This window comes from Dinoponera quadriceps, unplaced genomic scaffold (assembly GCF_001313825.1).
Source record: "Dinoponera quadriceps isolate SergipeBrazil2010 unplaced genomic scaffold, ASM131382v1 scaffold1750, whole genome shotgun sequence".
Taxonomy (NCBI): Eukaryota; Metazoa; Arthropoda; class Insecta; order Hymenoptera; family Formicidae; genus Dinoponera; species Dinoponera quadriceps.
The window spans coordinates 93,650-109,902 of record NW_014556445.1 but is presented as its reverse complement, the minus strand read 5'-3'; the positions used below and the strand labels follow the sequence as shown (position 1 = coordinate 109,902).

Below are 16,253 nucleotides of genomic sequence, written 5' to 3'. Positions count from 1 at the left end.
CACGCGTATCTCAATATATTTACAAAATATATAAATAATTATAAAGTTCATAATTTATATTTTGATTTGAAGAAGAGACCGCACTTACCTGCCGTCGGCGCACGACGAACGGTCGGTAACGCAGCGTTCCTGGGTTACCCCCGAAACTGCTGCAATCACGCGACGTAAAACGCAGATTGTCGCTGTGGACTGCCCGTCTATTTTTAAATAAAACAAAGATAAAACAATGACAGTTCACGATGTAGAATGCACGGTGCGCAGAAGAGAGTGGACTTTCGCCTCTACGTTGCCGTTGGTCGCTGTTGGCGGTGATCGCGAGAAATGCGTAACCTATGGCAGTGTTATAATGACGATTCGCGAAACAGTCATTTGATAAGGCTGATGATAACGCACGCACACGCGCCTACCTCGTCGTTTATCGCTTAATTGGCACGCAAGCGTAATGAACGCGCTCCAACCCCTGGTCGGGCAATTCTGTCTCGTCAGCGGAACGACCCGGGCGACTCGGATTGTCAGTCGCGGTTAAACGAATTAATTTGTTTGCGCCGCCGGTTCCCGACAGCCGCGCGAGTCATCAAGTATGCTCATTGAATTACGCCCGACGTCCAATTATCTCGAGAACAACCGATTGTATCGTGCTAATTGTCGCGGCCGCAAGTAAGCTCGTCGCCGCTCTGCAGAGCGGCAGCAGCAGGATAATCTCGGTGGTGCCAATTTACAATGAACCATATTGTTGACAACTGAGATACAGCAAGCTGGAGTATTTAATGTTGAAGGTAAAATCTCATCTTTACCTTAGCTTATTGTTTATTAAATAGACGCATAGATATCCAAATTGTAGCGACTCTTTGTGATATTCTGTTGTTGGGTACACAGATGCACTGGTTAGCTATGATAATGTGCCTGTATGCTGGGCTAGCTAGTGCACGCACAGAAGAGGACCAGCAGGCATCAANCACGATCTCCCTCTTTATGCCTGGAGCGCTCTGCCTTATAGGATACGACTGCGGAGGAGAATCGTTCATGACACAGAAGATACAGACGGGATTCCTAATTCTCCTCCGGTGCAGTGTTTCTACAGACAGGCGATTGACTGCCCGAACATCGGCGCGGATTCAAACGAGTGTCCCTGCAAGAAGATCACACTTGCCAATGTAGTTGAGCCCCATGCTGCGCTCTGCTGTAATATAAACAGCCAGACTTTAGAATATGGCCTCTCTTGTATGGGTGAGTGTTGCTGCTACTGTTGCTTTGAAGATAATTGGTCTTAAATCAGGAGTAGAGATTCTCATGTGTAAGTGGGAATATCATAATCTTCTTGGAAGAGAACTTTTAGTCTCGATTGAATTTATATTAATGCAAATATTGAGCTTGATTCAAGAGTAAAAATCTAAAAAGAAACCTGTGTAACCGGTCAGATATCATTGTTACGATTTTTATTAAATTATCTCAGGCTTCCCTTGGCTGAACATAAGCTACGTGCATATACGCAACGCAACCCTAGATGTATTTAAGACGAGTGAACGCCGATGGAGGCAACTGAAGTCACTGGCCATGACCGATGGCAGGATTAGTCGAGTGAAGGGGCAGTTTCTTATGAAGACACCTATAGTATGTCTGAATCTGTCGAATAACGCGCTGGTCGAGGTGGAGAATAACTCGTTGACGCGGTTAGAGCAGCTCGCCACTTTGGATCTGTCCTATAACAATCTCACTCACTTACCAGCATTGAACACAAACGGTCGTGAATTCTGGCTAGACATCTCAGGTAACAGAGATACCCGTCGCCTCGTTATCTTAATTAAACTTATGTACACAAAGCACCTGTCACAACACGCTTCAAGCACACGTACACCTCATTCAAACACGTCACATAGACACACGCGTCTCTCCGTTATTAAAACATCTCTTTTTCCGCAGGTACAAACACGCTCTGGTGCCACGATATTTACCAATATATCAACAGAACGGGCGAGATGCAAATCACTTTTAATCGCGAGAACGAGACGGTCTGTTCCGCTAGTAAAACATGGCATTGGTTCAACACCACTGAGCAAGTGCCGCTTAAACAAGTCCGTTATCTCAGCTCGGTACGTCTCCGCGCGGCAATAATGTTACCTGAGACGACGTTTGTTACGTTTTACATGAAAGATGACCAGAATTAACCCGTCGACTTTCAGTTGCAAACAGAATGTCCGAAAGGCGACACCTGGCAGTGTCAGTGTAACGTCAGCAGGATGGACATTGTCGAAGGGAAGCCGCCTACCTTCGCCGTATACGTAGATTGCAGCGGCATTCAATTAACGGAATTGCCGGAGAAATTGCCGCGCAACACCATCACGCTCAATGTTTCCTATAATAACGTGCGTACGGTCATGCTTCGTCGTATCTTGCCGAGGGAGCTTGACTTCACGAATAACGCACCGAATTCCTTTTAGATCACCGTCTTGGACGATCTGAGCACCAATCCGTGCTACGAAGATTTACGCGAGTTCTACGCCGATTATAATAACATCACCTCGATAAACAAGCTGGAGGGCTCCAAGTTTCTGGATAATTACGCCCTTCTGAGTCTACGGTACAATAAAATTAAATCAGTAAGTGAAGGAATGCGCGCACGAGACAGATCAGTTCGCGATGGTGACTGCAAACTGTACTAAATGCAATTTGTGCTTTTTCAGCTGCCAACGTATATTCTAAGTCCGAACGTGTACAATAAGAATTTCGCGACTCTGAGCTCGCGATTAGTCAAATTAGGCGGCAACGAGTTACATTGTGATTGCAACACCGCTAAATTTCTCAAGGTATCGTGCGAGATTTAGATTTACAGCGAAGCACATACGACGCAATTGCGTGAGAGAACCTCTGTCGTCTCTTTCTCACAGGCATGGTTGCAGACGCGGATATTGGACGCCGACGAGGTGATGTGTGAGAACGAGAAGAGAAAAGTTTTAGAGCTAGATGTAGCGAGGATGTGCGTGTACCCGGGAGACTGGACTGACTATATATATTATATTATCGGTATCGAGGTAATGATTCTCATCGGCTTGATAGTCAAAGTATCGTACGACTATTGGGTGCTGAAGACTGCAGGATATCTTCCGTGGCCGGCGAATAGGATGCCGAAATTACCTTGTGATTGGCTGTGCGAAAGATTCACGAAGTAATCTCTACATGTACAAGTCCATGACAAGCGTTTGATAAATATTTTACATCGCCTAAAACGTGTGCAATCGTTAAACGAAGAGGGAGTTATGATACGTTTATATCGTTTGTATTTAATTAACACAACCCAACGATCTAATCTAATATAGTGTGTGCGTATGCTTCGATTATGCAGCGTGAATTTTATCGCTGGCCATCTCGTGCTCGAGACTCGCGAGCCTAAACAAGTGGTACCGCGATATAATTGCGCATCTTGTATGTAATACGAAGTATATTACGATATTTTTGCAAAAGGAGGGTTTTATAAAAAAGAGCGCAAAAGCGTTTCTATGTAAAAGACTTATAAAAATCATATATTTACATTTTATATATATATATATATATATATATATATATATAATGTAAATAATATATACATTAAAAACTGTTTCTAAAAATAATATACTTACAATTATGCCCTGAATGTGTGTTTCGCGCAATATTTCCTTTATATTTTACCGTTTATATCCCAATTTTTGTATTTTATCTTTATTTTCTCTTTAAGATATATTAATTCTTTTGAACATACATGACACATGAAAATAAATAAATTTTCAAAATTTTCTCTATATATATATATATATGTATAGAGAGAGAGAGAGAGAGAGAGATGGTTATTCAATTTTTTGAGTTGACTACTGCCATCTATTGCATTACTTATTAACTATATTCTGCCTCTACGAATAATGCAGATATCATACTGTTGCATAAATTTTGCGGAAACTGATAGAATTACATCTTACATAAGAACATATGCTAAGAATAAAGATATGTAAATATTTTACGGAGTACATTATCAGCACACATATTACAATTCATAAATAAGTAAATTATACGCTCAACGTATGTGCCAAGGTTGCATTCTGAAAATGTGCTGAATTACTGACAATACTGAAAATCCACAGTATACGTGACGTGAACTATAGATTTTCAACTATAAGCGTATTTCGGAATATAGCCTTAATTGAAAGTGGTTAGAAAGAGCATGTCTGACACGAACGGTCCCATGGTGTAATGGTTAGCACTCTGGACTTTGAATCCAGCGATCCGAGTTCAAATCTCGGTGGGACCTGCGTGTAAGCTTTTTTTTTTGTCAATAAATTATATTTTATGTCCATTTGGTGTGAATACATATGCTGTTACATTGACCAGTTAGTGAATGTCAAATTAAAAATTGTAATTGGATCTGTTCCTCTAATTGCACTTCTTGTACTTTCTTGCAATCTTTCACTTATCTTTCCCTCTCCTTACTCGCACGTACACATCTTAAATATATATACCTGTTTTATTTTAAATACAAAGTTTTATATATATATATTCTTAGTTACAAGGAAGCGTAATATAGCGTATAGTTAAAAGGAACAGATCCATTATTAGCGGTAAACGTGACACATGATTCATAACCTATCGAAACGTTAATCTTAACCTAACCTATAGTGGGAACGATGGACACTGCAGATGTAAATACAACGTGACATTTTCGAGGATTAATTTCGCCGTGAGAAATGACCGAACATTCCGAATCCGTGGTGGTTATCAAGGCGAAACCCGTTCGCAAGGTTTTCAAGGCTCACGTGAGAGCCAGCAAAATCCCCGAGGAGCTATTGAACGATCCTCAGTTGAATTCTGCCGTGGCAGCTTTACCGTCGAATTATAATTTCGAGATACACAAGACGATTTGGCGGATCAAGGAACTGAAGGTGAAGAAAGTGGCGCTCCAGATGCCAGAGGGTCTCCTGATGTACGCTACAACTATAGCTGACATCATCGAACACTTCACCGAAGCAGACACTGTTATTCTGGCTGATGTCACCTATGGTAAGCTTAGATCCAAGTCGAATGTCCCATGTATAATTCTATACGCTTTCCATACCTGCTCATATATATTTATATTATTAAATATTTACTACAGGAGCCTGCTGTGTGGACGATTATACAGCAAGAGCATTGGACGCAGATTTCCTAGTTCACTACGGCCACTCATGTCTCATACCTGTGGATCAGACTGCCGGCATTAAAGTACTTTACGTATTTGTTAACATAAAAATTGACATCTCGCATTGCGTTGAGTGTCTACAAGTCACACTGCCGGTTACCGCAAAGTTAGCATTGGTCAGCACGATACAATTCGCCACTATGATACAAGCAACAGCGTCGGAGCTGAGGAGAGGAGGATACGAGGTCTCGGTGCCGCAGAGCAAGCCGCTCAGTCCTGGAGAAGTACAATAACATTCCTCTAAGTGTTTGAACAAACGAAGATCACGTGGTAAATCGTTTCTCTTAAAAAGATATTAGGTTGCACAGCGCCTCAGGTCCGCTGTGCCGACGCGGTGGTCTACGTAGGCGACGGTCGTTTCCATCTGGAGGCTGCCATGATCGCCAATCCCAAGCTGAGGGCGTTCAAGTACGATCCGTATGCGAAGAAGTTAACCGAGGAATTCTACGATCACGAGAGAATGCTGAAGACCAGACACGAGGCGATACAGCGCGCCGCTAAGACCGGCAAATACGGCCTGGTGCTTGGCACTCTCGGCAGACAGGGCAGCCCTAACGTGCTGAGGACTCTGCAGAACAGAATCGAGGCGTTAGGGAAGGAAAACGTCGTGATACTGCTGTCGGAAATCTTCCCGGATAAAATTAAATTATTCGACGGCGTCGACGCTTTCATACAAGTACAGTTTCTCTCGCTTGTCAAGAAATATGCGCCAACAATAGAAATCTCTAGATCGATTTGTCTTCATTTAATATGTCATTCAAAATTTCTCTCCCCCCTCTCTCTCCTCTTCTGATATTAAACTATGTTTTCATACAAGCAAGTTTCTGTTATTTACTAAGAAACATATATGAAATAAAAAAGAAGTCCACTAAGAAGAAAAGAGAAATTTCCTTAGCCTATTTGGTGTAATTTAATGTGTAATTCAAAATCTCTGTTTTCTCTCTCCTTTCTCTCACTCCGTTGAACGATTCTTATTCGTATTGTTTAAGATCGCGTGTCCACGATTGAGCATCGACTGGGGCGTCGCGTTCGAGAAGCCATTTCTCACCCCTTACGAAGGCGCGGTCGCCCTCAGGATGGCGGATTTCGACAAGGAGCGGCCGTATCCGATGGACTTTTACGCCACGGTCAGCCTCGGCCCGTGGACTGCCAATCACAAGGAGTCAGAGCTAAAAACGCCCGATGCTTGTTGCGGTAAATGTAAAACGGATAAATAAAGGATTCGATTATTTGAAATCTGCTTGCCTCGGTGATTATTATCAACCGGTCGTGTGTGTGTGTGTGTGTGTGTGTGTGTGTGTGTGTGTGTGTGTGTGTGTGTGTGTGTGTGTGGTATGAAAATCTCCAGCCGCTGCTCCCGCACACAATTTTCCCGGGGGAGGAGCGTCGACTCGCAGAAAAATCGCGCTTAATCAAATTTTCATCGACGTAACGTTTGAGCTTGGGCAAGTGCATCCAGGCGTTGTTCGTGTTACGACCTCCGTCATCCCCAAGTTGTTGGTGGTGTGGCGATAATGGGGAGATAGGAGGGTCCGCGTGGGCGAATTACGTCATACGCCCACCTGTAGCCTGCTCGCAAATCTAGAGGGGTTGGAAGCTCCATATACCGGGTGTTCGACAGCGACAGCGCCGCGTCTCTCACTCTTCTCCCTCGTTTCTCCGGAACGGAAATCGTTTCAGAGACGTGAACCTGTCCGACAAGGACTGAAACTCTCTCTCTCTCTCTCTCTCTCTGTCGTTCTCTCTCTCGCACACGAAACACCCCGACCAGAATCTACGGGAGTTAATCGACGGATAGGCGCGGTAAGATCAGCGGCGTGATCGAAGGGACACCGGGTATACGGCGAAAATAACGGGGGGTGGAAGGCGGCGCCGGCCGCACCCCGGCGTCGCGACGTCAGTCGTCGTTCCAGCGTGGCTCAACAAGTACACGCGGCGCTGAGTGACGCGGATTCAAATTTCGAAAAACCGTGACGCGGCTCGGTCGTACGGCTGCCTGAAAAATGCGTTAAACCCGCGGCGACGAGCGGAACAGAGTGCCGATCGCGAGAGCGAAGAAGCCGTAGGGTCCTCGCGTTATCCCCGGCGATTAATCAACAAGTCCACCTCAAGATCGGCAAGAAGTAAGTTCCTTCCTCCTTTCCTTCCTTCATATGTGGCTCCAGCTACCCCCGTCAGGGGCCTCGCCTAACGTCACTGTGCGGTCGACCGATAGATCGTTGATTATGATAGTTAGACGATTTAGTTAGAGATAAAATCGATTAAATCCGACGTATACACTGCCAAGGCGACTTGAAAGAATGAAAAAAAAGCTATGCGGTTCGCTAACGAACTCGGTAATGGGAGCACGTGCGTAAGCCCTGACCGGCGGCCAAAGAAAGCAAGAATTCAGTTGCGGGGTGATACACGTCGCGATTCTCTTCAAGTCTAATCTCGAGAGAAGAGGAAGGTTTCAATCGGAGGGGTGTACAGATCTCGAGTATCTCCGGGATTAATTGTTCCCCCGCCAGGAGGAAGGGACGCACGATGCGGTCCAAGGTGACGAACGAGGACACCTGGGAGAGCAAGTGGGCCGCGGAATCGCCGCCGAGAGGCAGAGGCGTGCGACGGGCGGCGAGGAGAACGGAGCCGTCGGGCCTGAAGTTGTCGAAGCCCGGGAGGAGGGACACGGCGCGGGAGAGAACCCTCAGGAGGCTGGAGAGCAATCAACGGGAGCGCATGAGGATGCACAGTCTGAACGATGCTTTCCAGGTATACACAGAGGACATTATTTTACTTTGCGTGTTCTCTCTCTCTCTCTCTCTCTCTCTTTCTCGGCGAGGGCACGATCGAAGACGTCGCGAAGACCACGCGTATCTCTCTGTATCCTCTCTCTTGCAGTCTCTGCGCGAGGTGATTCCGCATGTCACGAAGGAGAGACGGCTGTCGAAGATCGAGACGCTGACCTTGGCGAAGAATTACATAGTGGCCCTCACGGACGTGATATGTGCCATGACGAGCGTCTCCGAGGGCCGAGCCGGCTCGGACAACGAGCGATTGGAAGCCGTTCGCGTCGACATCGCCAACAGCAGAACCTGCGGATGCTCCGAGACCCCGAACTTCTATTCGCCGAGTGAGCATTCACGATGGGAGGACGATCGTAATAATTGCACGGGTCTCTGAAAAGTCCAAAACGGCATATTAATTAGGACAGGCCTCAACGAATTGAGATCTCTTCAACGAGCGGCATCTCCACCTTGTCTTCCTTCACTTAATCGTGCATGTCCTTACGTTCAGATCAGGTTATCTCTTTCGGCGCTTCCGTGCGAGGCTTCGTCGTTACCAACGACGTGTATCTCCGACTGACGTTGCGACCTAAGAGGATCCTCAATGTGTGCCAAAACGCAATCTAGTATTCGCGGTAACGAGCAAAGAAAAGAGTAATATATATATATATGTATATTAACACCAATTAATATATGAATATATATTATTTTATTTCGTGTAGGGGCGTAGATCTCAAAATTATGCGAGACGCAAAGAGAGAAGGGAAGAGAGAGACAGAGACAGATAATATAATTTTGAGAAACATGATTTTGCAGCACAAATGTTTTGCGTTGCGCGCGAAGTGATTTCCGAGAGTTGCATAGCTGATTTTCGTGTGCATTCGCGAGCAACATCATGAAACATTTATAAAATTTTATTAATTCGTCACACTCGTCATGTACCTGTGTATACCTGTGTATACCTGTTACTAAGGTTCACAAGAGCAAAAACGGGCTATATATATATAACTATATAATAAATAAAATATATTTACTATATATATATAGACACAATTATAATATATATATATATATATTATAATAAATATATATATTCAAAATAATAAATTTAATTATATATTTGAAGAATCTCCGAGCTTGATATCGATATTTTTTCCGCTCCTTGCGTGGAAATCGCGCGATAATCGCGCACTTGATTGCACAAGACGGTCTCTTACACGATAAATAATTACGTTAACGTTACCTTATATATACAAATATACAAATGCATAGATATACAAACGATGTCAGCCACTGCCGAATGAAATAGGCTGCGTCGTCAGGTCTTGTAAATCGACTAGCACCGCTGTTTTCGTCTCCGAGAATTTCGGCACGCATATCAACCTCACTGTTTGCCCCTCGTCACCTGTGCACACCCACGGTACGGCAGATCAGCTCGAAGTTTGACGATCAGACGGTAGATTGCGGATATATATATTTACCTTCGGCCAATTTCGAGTCGTGCGTGTCCATGTTTCCGGCGAAATATATGTCCGGGCATTCCGTCATGACGAACGGATCGCTCTTGAAGAACGGGTGAGCCGGCAACGTGTTCGGGCCGGTTGGAGCATAGTGCCTCCAAGTCAAGGTACGCTCCATCCAGCGCAACGGTTCGTCCGACTTCGTCACCGTCATGATATCCTCGATCGGCCTGCCACAGGAGCCGGCCACGACGCGACCGCCGATATCGCCGATCCAGGGATTAGTCACACCGTGCATGCTCTTGAACCTGCGTTACATCTGCTTGTTGTATTAAGCGAAAGAAGCTCGACGACGGTGTCTGCTACCTGGCCGATTTCTGCAGAGTACAGGGATGAAACGGTTGCTGGGGCATGCTGTAGTAGGAGGTCGGGTCGAATTGTCCCGGCATCAGTACGACGTAACAGCAATGGAGGATCTTGACGAGGAAAGAGTCCAGCTTCCGCATCGCCATTAGATCTTCCTTGATTTTACGTTGATCTTGAAACTTGGTCTCGTAATAGCCTTTGTAGTTGTGCAATCTCGTGGAACTCCGAATGCTGTTCCCTGAGCGGTCGAAGGATTCATTTGATTCGATGCTTTATCCAGCCACTGCGTGACTCCGTCAGATACAGGCTAGATCCTCACCGGCAATAATGACTTTAGCGACTACCGCTTCCTCTTCCTGCGCATTCGCGCATCCTGCCATCCCAGTTATCCATTCTGAAAGGAGATCCAAGCTAAGATCGTCGGTATTATTCACCAGATCCAAGCCGGACACTAGCAGAATTTTTCCACCTTCCAGAGATGAACCCATCAACGTGCAAGGTTTCGGGCAATATCCTGGAAAGCACCAATCTTCTACCTAAAATCAGTTCAGCTGGTTGAAATCTTGTCTGTAGAGAGAGATTAATTGCAATTAATGTAAAAAATGAATTTCCACAACTTTCTTCCAGTATCTTCATGAAATAAATGTCACAAATGAGTGAAATATAACGATATGTGACAAATTTCCTGGAATGAGGAAATCTATCTTCTACAAGAGTTACTTTGATCATTGAATGTATACCCAGAAAGCTCCAGTTTCTGTTTCATATCCAAATACTGCACATACAACTCCTGTGATTATTTCTTGCGCATCCATGTGATTCCCTACTAGTCTAACACATGATGTTTCATCCTCTAGAAAAATCTTGATACAGTTGGACATGTAACCGTCATTTAACAGAGCTTCCTGTTGTGGCTCGTTGTCAATATCTCGTAACAATGAAAGTTTTAGCTTTTCCTTTAGATCATCTTTATATAGTACACCTATCAAGATGTACGATTTTTCTCTATCCTCCACAGCCAAGCGTGAGATCTCTACGTATGGATGGTCCACTGCATATATGCAAAGTACAATAATATAGGAAACACCCGTCAAACAGAGATTTTTACACGTATCAATATGTGACTTACTCCATTTCAATTTGGCTTTGCGCAACGTGTCTTCCCTCAAATCGTTCAGCCTCGCGGTGTATATATTGAAAGAATTATCATCGTACCTTCTCTCGAGCAGTTTGAACCTGCCAAAGTCTTTGAAAGCGACAACTTTCCGTTTGTATTCGCGCAATTCGTCGCACTCCATCGTCACTACCGATTCGCAGAGATTGATTCGTCTCCGAAATATCCGAGAATCAATCGTTTCATAATTCAAGTAACCCAAGAAAAAGCCATCGTTAAAAAGAATTAAAAGCCGGCGAGTAGAAACGGACAATGTTCGATATTTTTTCTCAGGAGGATCATCATCTCCCGTATTTGGTAAACAGAGAGCAAAATTTGTCCGACCCGCTGTTTGGTTCCCACTAAAAAGATAAAAAACCCCTTCAGTGAGATTAGACCCGTTACGATAAGCCTTATCAGATTAGACCCTCTTATATTGATTCTAAAGTCTCCGCTATGAGTCGCTTCCGTCGTCAGTAAAAAATCGTAGTATAACTCCACGGCGAGTCGGCCGTAATTTGCAAATGATAAGACTCAACGACTGAGGTGTACGACACTCCCTCTCCCTCACCCCCTTTCTATCTTCAACGGCGAGAGAATTTATATGTCTGACCCCGCTGGTCTGTGGCAGGAGAAGGGTGGTTAGTAACGGAGGGTAGATCCCGTGAAACTTGTGTGGAACGTTGGGCTCTTACTCTTTTACCCTCGTTTTCTTTTTCTTACTCCCGAAGAAAATGATACCGAATTGTATCAGGAATGCGGTCGCGCAGTCGTCCCGACGAAACGTAAGTGGTACACCGACGATCCGCGGTGTAACATACATGTGACCTCTAACTCGCCGTACCGCGTCCCGTGACAGAATCTCGCGATGAATTTTCCGTTAGTTATTCGTAACTCGGCGCTACAACACGACATTTCACGAGTCTTCTCCTTCTTTCACTATGTCGCGTACTCGCCCCAGTTTGGAAGCTGGAACGAGGTAATTATCACTCGTGACTCGATAGCGTAGCACTCTTATAAGTAGTGCCGCTGCATCTTGCAATTTCACCCCAATTGCCTTCTCAATCGACGTATTTAACAAAAGCTGAAAATAATAAGAACTTTGAAAATGAAAGTATACCACTGAATCACGCAACATAACGTAAACGTTCACAATGTCGCATGTGTGTAGCGGTGTTACTCTGTTTCCATATCACAAGCTCATTGAGTCGCCGATGTTTTTAGGTGGCCTCGTTCTTCTCCAGCAAGAAGAATAACTATGCCACCGAGGCTTCCTTCGAGACCAAGCCATACCGTTGGCACAAACTGGACTCGGGCCCTTCCACTCACGTCAAGGTGACTAGGGACGACGCTATCGCACTGTTCAAACAACTACATATGATACGCCGTATGGAAACAGCTGCCGGTAATCTGTACAAGGAGAAGATCATCCGTGGCTTCTGTCATTTGTACTCTGGTCAAGTAAGAACTGTTTAGCATTCGATGTGCGTTCTTCTTCTCACGACTTATTCGCGTCTCTCCTACAGGAAGCTTGTGCGGTTGGTATGAAAGCTGCTATGAGACCCCAGGATTGTGTAATTACGGCTTATCGTGCACACGGGTGGACACATTTGATGGGCATAAACACATTTGGCGTAATGGCGGAGCTCACGGGTAGACAAGGTGGCAACGCCAGGGGCAAGGGTGGCTCCATGCATATGTATGCCGAGAACTTCTTTGGAGGAAACGGCATCGTTGGTGCTCAGGTCGGTATCGGGGACCTAGAATGAGGCGATACGATCTTTAATGACTGGGTCGTTATTATAGCATCGTCCTCACAAAGTAGGTGCCACTGGGAGTCGGGATCGCCTTTGCGCATAAGTATTTGAACACCGGCGGTGTCTGCCTGGCGTTGTACGGCGACGGTGCGGCCAATCAAGGCCAGGTGTTCGAAGTGTACAACATGGCGAAGCTTTGGGACGTACCCTGCATCTTCGTCTGCGAGAACAACGGCTACGGAATGGGTACCAGCGCGGACCGTGCCTCGGCCAACACAGACTACTATACTAGAGGCGATTACGTGCCTGGAATATGGGTACGCGTGCACGTTTGCACCTTCTGAGAAATCCGTCCCGGTGCTGGTAATTACGGTGAAATCTGCACAGGTGGACGGAATGGACGTGTTGGCCGTGAGGGAAGCCACGAGATTCGCGATCGATCATTGCACGTCCGGCAAGGGACCGATAATCATGGAAACCGTGACGTACAGGTACAGCGGACACAGTATGTCGGACCCGGGGACCAGCTATCGCACGCGAGAGGAGGTGCAGGAAGTCCGACAGACTCGGGACCCTCTCACCAGCTTCAAGGAGAGAATTCTTAACGCCAATCTCGTCACCGCCGATGAGATCAAGGTCGGTTCCTCGCGTCCTTCTCGATAAACGCTTCTCCGTGTGAAGAGTAACAATTAATTCGAGCTTGATATTTTATCGTTACTCGTTACTTTTCTGGTTGCAGACGATAGAGGGTGATATCAGAAAAACGGTGGACGACGCCGTGAAAGCCGCCAAAGCCGACAAGGAAATCCCCTTGAACGAACTCACTGCCGACATCTACTCGACGTGCCTGGAGAAGGAAATTCGCAACACGACTCCTTTCAATCCTTTAACGCACACCAGATTAGGGCCAGCTATAAACGCTTGAAAAATTGCTCAAACATCGTCTCATCACAAAGCATTATACATTTTGCAGTCACGGTGCCACCCTCTCCCTTCTCAGTGTCTTTAATGAGATAGATAGGTAGCTAGAGATCCACAGACCGGCGTAGAAAATTGTACATGCTTTACGTGCGACTCCTTAATTCCAGGATGTATGTTATTAGTTTTACTGAGAAGGAGCGGGTGGTCAACCGGACGGATTAACTTCGAGTAATTCTCGCGCATCAACGTCGAACCCGATGCTCTAACGCGTACGTTTTGTATCAGACCGTCTGCCAAAAGAGAGAAATCCTCGAGGATCAAGTGTATTTATTCCCAGCAAACCAGTTACCACGCAAGGATAGGTCCTGCACGATATAACGTGCGCCTAAGATCTGAGCCGTCTGTTAACGTGTTAATATAAAAGTAAATATATAAATAGTGTAAGAAAATGAAATAAAAAGAATATTTGTTAACAAATGCTCGTGAAAGATGAGAAAGTTCAACCTTGATTCTTGCCGCTTAACCCTTAACGCCCCAAGTGTGCCTCTCAAGCACCACCGATGTGAGGCGTTCTACTCCAAGTGTGCCTCTCAGGCACCACCGATGTGCGGCGCTCTACTCCAAGTGTGCCTTTCAAGCACCACCGATGTGCGGCGCTCTACTCCAAATGTATTTTTGGGTCGTTATCGGTAATTGTTTACAAATAAAAAATAATACTCCTCAGTGAGTTACAAGCGATCAGTAAAGAGAGTCAGATCTGAACCTGTTTTATTGTAAACCCATCTATTTTTCAATTATGTCGAGAAGAAAAATGAATTATCTTTGTAAGGAAAATATAGATAGTGACGATGACAATTTTGATTTTCGCATCTATAACGATGTAGCTGTTGACTTGGAAAGCAGTTATAGTGACAGCAGTGATAGTGATATTCTTGTTCCTGGAAGAAGAAGAAAAATAAGAAAACTTTCATCGAGTGACGAAAGTGCAGATGATGGAGAAGAAAATCACAGGAAGAAAATTTAACCGAGAGTATTTATAACGTAAGATCTTCTGATTGACAGGAAATTTTTAACTAAAATATCATTCCACAACGATTTGAATTTTCGACTGGTACAAAAACTCCTGGTCCGCAGGTACACAATTTATGTGAACCTATTCAGTACTTTCAATTATTTTTTACTAATGCGTTAATAAAAAACATTACGCTACAAATAAATTTATATGCAAAGCAGATTCTTAGAGATAGGATATTATCAAAATGCTCTATGTGGAATGACTGGTGTGGGGTTGAATTTGAAGAGATGAAAGCTTTTCTTGGCGTCATACTGAACATGGGTACAGTTTATGTGAGCCACATTCAAAATTATTGGTCAAAGGAATTTGAAACACGAATATCGTTCTTTAGCAAAATACTCAGCCAGAAGAGTTTCTTGCAAATTTTTGGGATGTTACACTTGAATGAGAATGCTTCAAAAGCTCAAGACATCAGAACGAGAGTTCAAAAAGTAAACGATTTCATCGAATACTTGGACGAGAAATTCCGAGAGTATTTTGTACCCGGAAAAGAAGTTTCTATAGATGAAGCTGTTGTAAAATTTAAGGGGAGGATTAGTTTTATAACCTATAATCCACAGAAACCTACTAAATGGGGAATACGGATATTTGTCCTGGTCGACGCAAAATCCGCATACGTTTATGGCATTTTACCATACTGTGGTAAACTCACATCGCAAGATCTTATAAAACCAGATCTGCCAGTATCATCACGAATAGTTTTACATCTGTGTAACAAATTGTTACATTCCGTTCCTGGCTGTGCGGGATATCATGTTTACACAGATAGATACTATACAAGTTTAACCCTGGCAGAGGAATTGTTACAAATGAAATGCCACATAACAGGTACAATATAAAGAAATTGCAAACACCACAAGGAATTTCTAATCCGAAATTTATCAATTCAAATACAATTGCAATACGCCATTCAAATTACTTACTCCTTGCTTGTTGAGCACGTATCACACCTTCGGGTCAAGAGTCATAACTAGATTTTCACGAAATTATACTATTGAAGAAGTTTCAAAACCAATTGCTGATTATACGAGTAATATGGGTGGTGTAGATAAAGCCGATCAATATGCATCAACATATTGTTTCCTGAGAAAATCGTTGAAATGGTGGAAATTGTTCCTTTTGGGGACTAGAAACAAGCGTAATAAATGCTTATATACTTTACAAGATTTCTCAGGAAAGGAAAGGAGAAAGCGCTTTGTCACACTAGAAGTTTGTCAAATTATTAGGAAGTCAGCTCGTAAGTAACTTTCGGAATAACAATGCGTATGGCAGGCCTTCCGGAATAGATAAGGAACAACGTTTAGATGGGAAACTCCATATAATAAATCAGTTGCCGAAAGGGAAAAAGAAAAAGTGTCTTGTTTGTTCACCAAAAGGAAGTAATGCGGTAAAAAAACAATCGGTTTTCTACTGTGAGACCCGTGAACGCAAACCCGGTTTGCATCCCGATGAATGTTCTAAAAAATTCCACACATTACTCAATTATAATTAATATAAATATTGTAGTCAGAATTATATTACTTCTGAGATGAATAAAGATTGTTTTGAATGACTTT

General features: G+C 44.1%; 6 protein-coding genes and 1 non-coding gene across 8 annotated transcripts; 6 read left to right on the top strand and 1 right to left on the bottom strand.

The window, feature by feature from the left end:
• Positions 1-229: 229 nt before the first annotated feature.
• On the top strand, positions 230-3,539 carry LOC106747426 (protein halfway). 2 transcript variants are annotated; one of them, XM_014624924.1, is made up of 9 exons: positions 230-776; positions 877-955; positions 1,036-1,227; positions 1,454-1,768; positions 1,921-2,090; positions 2,181-2,363; positions 2,439-2,597; positions 2,682-2,804; positions 2,898-3,539. In XM_014624924.1, exons 1-9 carry the CDS (start codon positions 768-770, stop codon positions 3,165-3,167), a joined length of 1,500 nt encoding a protein of 499 aa, XP_014480410.1. In that variant the 5' UTR covers positions 230-767; the 3' UTR covers positions 3,168-3,539. The 2 variants fall into 2 exon arrangements, with proteins under 2 accessions (XP_014480410.1, XP_014480409.1); XM_014624923.1 differs by having other exon boundaries at positions 2,886-3,539.
• A 645-nt stretch (positions 3,540-4,184) lies between these two features.
• Positions 4,185-6,430, top strand: LOC106747427 (diphthamide biosynthesis protein 1). Its single transcript, XM_014624925.1, has 5 exons — positions 4,185-4,280; positions 4,642-5,022; positions 5,117-5,424; positions 5,493-5,876; positions 6,190-6,430. Exons 2-5 carry the CDS (start codon positions 4,710-4,712, stop codon positions 6,415-6,417), a joined length of 1,233 nt encoding a protein of 410 aa, XP_014480411.1. The 5' UTR covers positions 4,185-4,280; positions 4,642-4,709; the 3' UTR covers positions 6,418-6,430.
• On the top strand, positions 4,205-4,276 carry Trnaq-uug. The gene has a single exon. It is a non-coding gene; the product is annotated as a tRNA-Gln (tRNA).
• Positions 6,431-7,072: 642 nt separating the features above from the next.
• LOC106747431 (class A basic helix-loop-helix protein 15-like) lies at positions 7,073-8,993 on the top strand. The gene is made up of 3 exons (XM_014624929.1): positions 7,073-7,323; positions 7,711-7,951; positions 8,081-8,993. The coding sequence occupies exons 2-3, from the start codon at positions 7,727-7,729 to the stop codon at positions 8,360-8,362; spliced, it is 507 nt and encodes a 168-aa protein (XP_014480415.1). The 5' UTR covers positions 7,073-7,323; positions 7,711-7,726; the 3' UTR covers positions 8,363-8,993.
• A 95-nt stretch (positions 8,994-9,088) lies between these two features.
• LOC106747482 (DNA polymerase delta subunit 2-like) lies at positions 9,089-11,089 on the bottom strand. The gene is made up of 6 exons (XM_014625045.1): positions 10,921-11,089; positions 10,532-10,842; positions 10,111-10,327; positions 9,792-10,029; positions 9,447-9,733; positions 9,089-9,370 (listed from the first exon to the last, which is right to left on the bottom strand). Exons 1-6 carry the CDS (start codon positions 11,087-11,089, stop codon positions 9,252-9,254), a joined length of 1,341 nt encoding a protein of 446 aa, XP_014480531.1. The 3' UTR covers positions 9,089-9,251.
• Positions 11,090-11,678: 589 nt separating this feature from the next.
• LOC106747483 (probable pyruvate dehydrogenase E1 component subunit alpha, mitochondrial) lies at positions 11,679-14,101 on the top strand. The gene is made up of 6 exons (XM_014625046.1): positions 11,679-11,729; positions 12,169-12,405; positions 12,471-12,689; positions 12,770-13,018; positions 13,089-13,337; positions 13,441-14,101. Exons 1-6 carry the CDS (start codon positions 11,679-11,681, stop codon positions 13,624-13,626), a joined length of 1,191 nt encoding a protein of 396 aa, XP_014480532.1. The 3' UTR covers positions 13,627-14,101.
• A 169-nt stretch (positions 14,102-14,270) lies between these two features.
• On the top strand, positions 14,271-16,249 carry LOC106747479. Its single transcript, XM_014625042.1, has 2 exons — positions 14,271-14,756; positions 14,856-16,249. Exon 2 carries the CDS (start codon positions 14,889-14,891, stop codon positions 15,534-15,536), a length of 648 nt encoding a protein of 215 aa, XP_014480528.1. The 5' UTR covers positions 14,271-14,756; positions 14,856-14,888; the 3' UTR covers positions 15,537-16,249.
• Positions 16,250-16,253: the final 4 nt, after the last annotated feature.

Bases quoted from the DNA above. Each gene is read 5' to 3' on its own strand.
- LOC106747426 (XM_014624923.1), top strand. The intron at 1,228-1,453 runs GTGAGTGTTGCT...AAATTATCTCAG, and splicing joins ATATGGCCTCTCTTGTATGG to GCTTCCCTTGGCTGAACATA. The intron at 2,364-2,438 runs GTGCGTACGGTC...AATTCCTTTTAG, and splicing joins TCAATGTTTCCTATAATAAC to ATCACCGTCTTGGACGATCT.
- LOC106747427 (XM_014624925.1), top strand. From the start codon at position 4,710: ATGACCGAACATTCCGAATCCGTGGTGGTTATCAAGGCGAAACCCGTT. The intron at 5,425-5,492 runs GTACAATAACAT...TCTCTTAAAAAG, and splicing joins AGCCGCTCAGTCCTGGAGAA to ATATTAGGTTGCACAGCGCC. The intron at 5,877-6,189 runs GTACAGTTTCTC...GTATTGTTTAAG, and splicing joins GCGTCGACGCTTTCATACAA to ATCGCGTGTCCACGATTGAG.
- LOC106747431 (XM_014624929.1), top strand. From the start codon at position 7,727: ATGCGGTCCAAGGTGACGAACGAGGACACCTGGGAGAGCAAGTGGGCC. The intron at 7,952-8,080 runs GTATACACAGAG...TCTCTCTTGCAG, and splicing joins GTCTGAACGATGCTTTCCAG to TCTCTGCGCGAGGTGATTCC.
- LOC106747482 (XM_014625045.1), bottom strand. From the start codon at position 11,089: ATGGAGTGCGACGAATTGCGCGAATACAAACGGAAAGTTGTCGCTTTC. The intron at 10,030-10,110 runs GTGAGGATCTAG...TCGACCGCTCAG, and splicing joins CGCTAAAGTCATTATTGCCG to GGAACAGCATTCGGAGTTCC. The intron at 9,371-9,446 runs GTAAATATATAT...GGGTGTGCACAG, and splicing joins CGACTCGAAATTGGCCGAAG to GTGACGAGGGGCAAACAGTG.
- LOC106747483 (XM_014625046.1), top strand. From the start codon at position 11,679: ATGATACCGAATTGTATCAGGAATGCGGTCGCGCAGTCGTCCCGACGA. The intron at 11,730-12,168 runs GTAAGTGGTACA...CGATGTTTTTAG, and splicing joins CGCAGTCGTCCCGACGAAAC to GTGGCCTCGTTCTTCTCCAG. The intron at 13,338-13,440 runs GTCGGTTCCTCG...TTCTGGTTGCAG, and splicing joins TCACCGCCGATGAGATCAAG to ACGATAGAGGGTGATATCAG.
- LOC106747479 (XM_014625042.1), top strand. From the start codon at position 14,889: ATGTGGAATGACTGGTGTGGGGTTGAATTTGAAGAGATGAAAGCTTTT.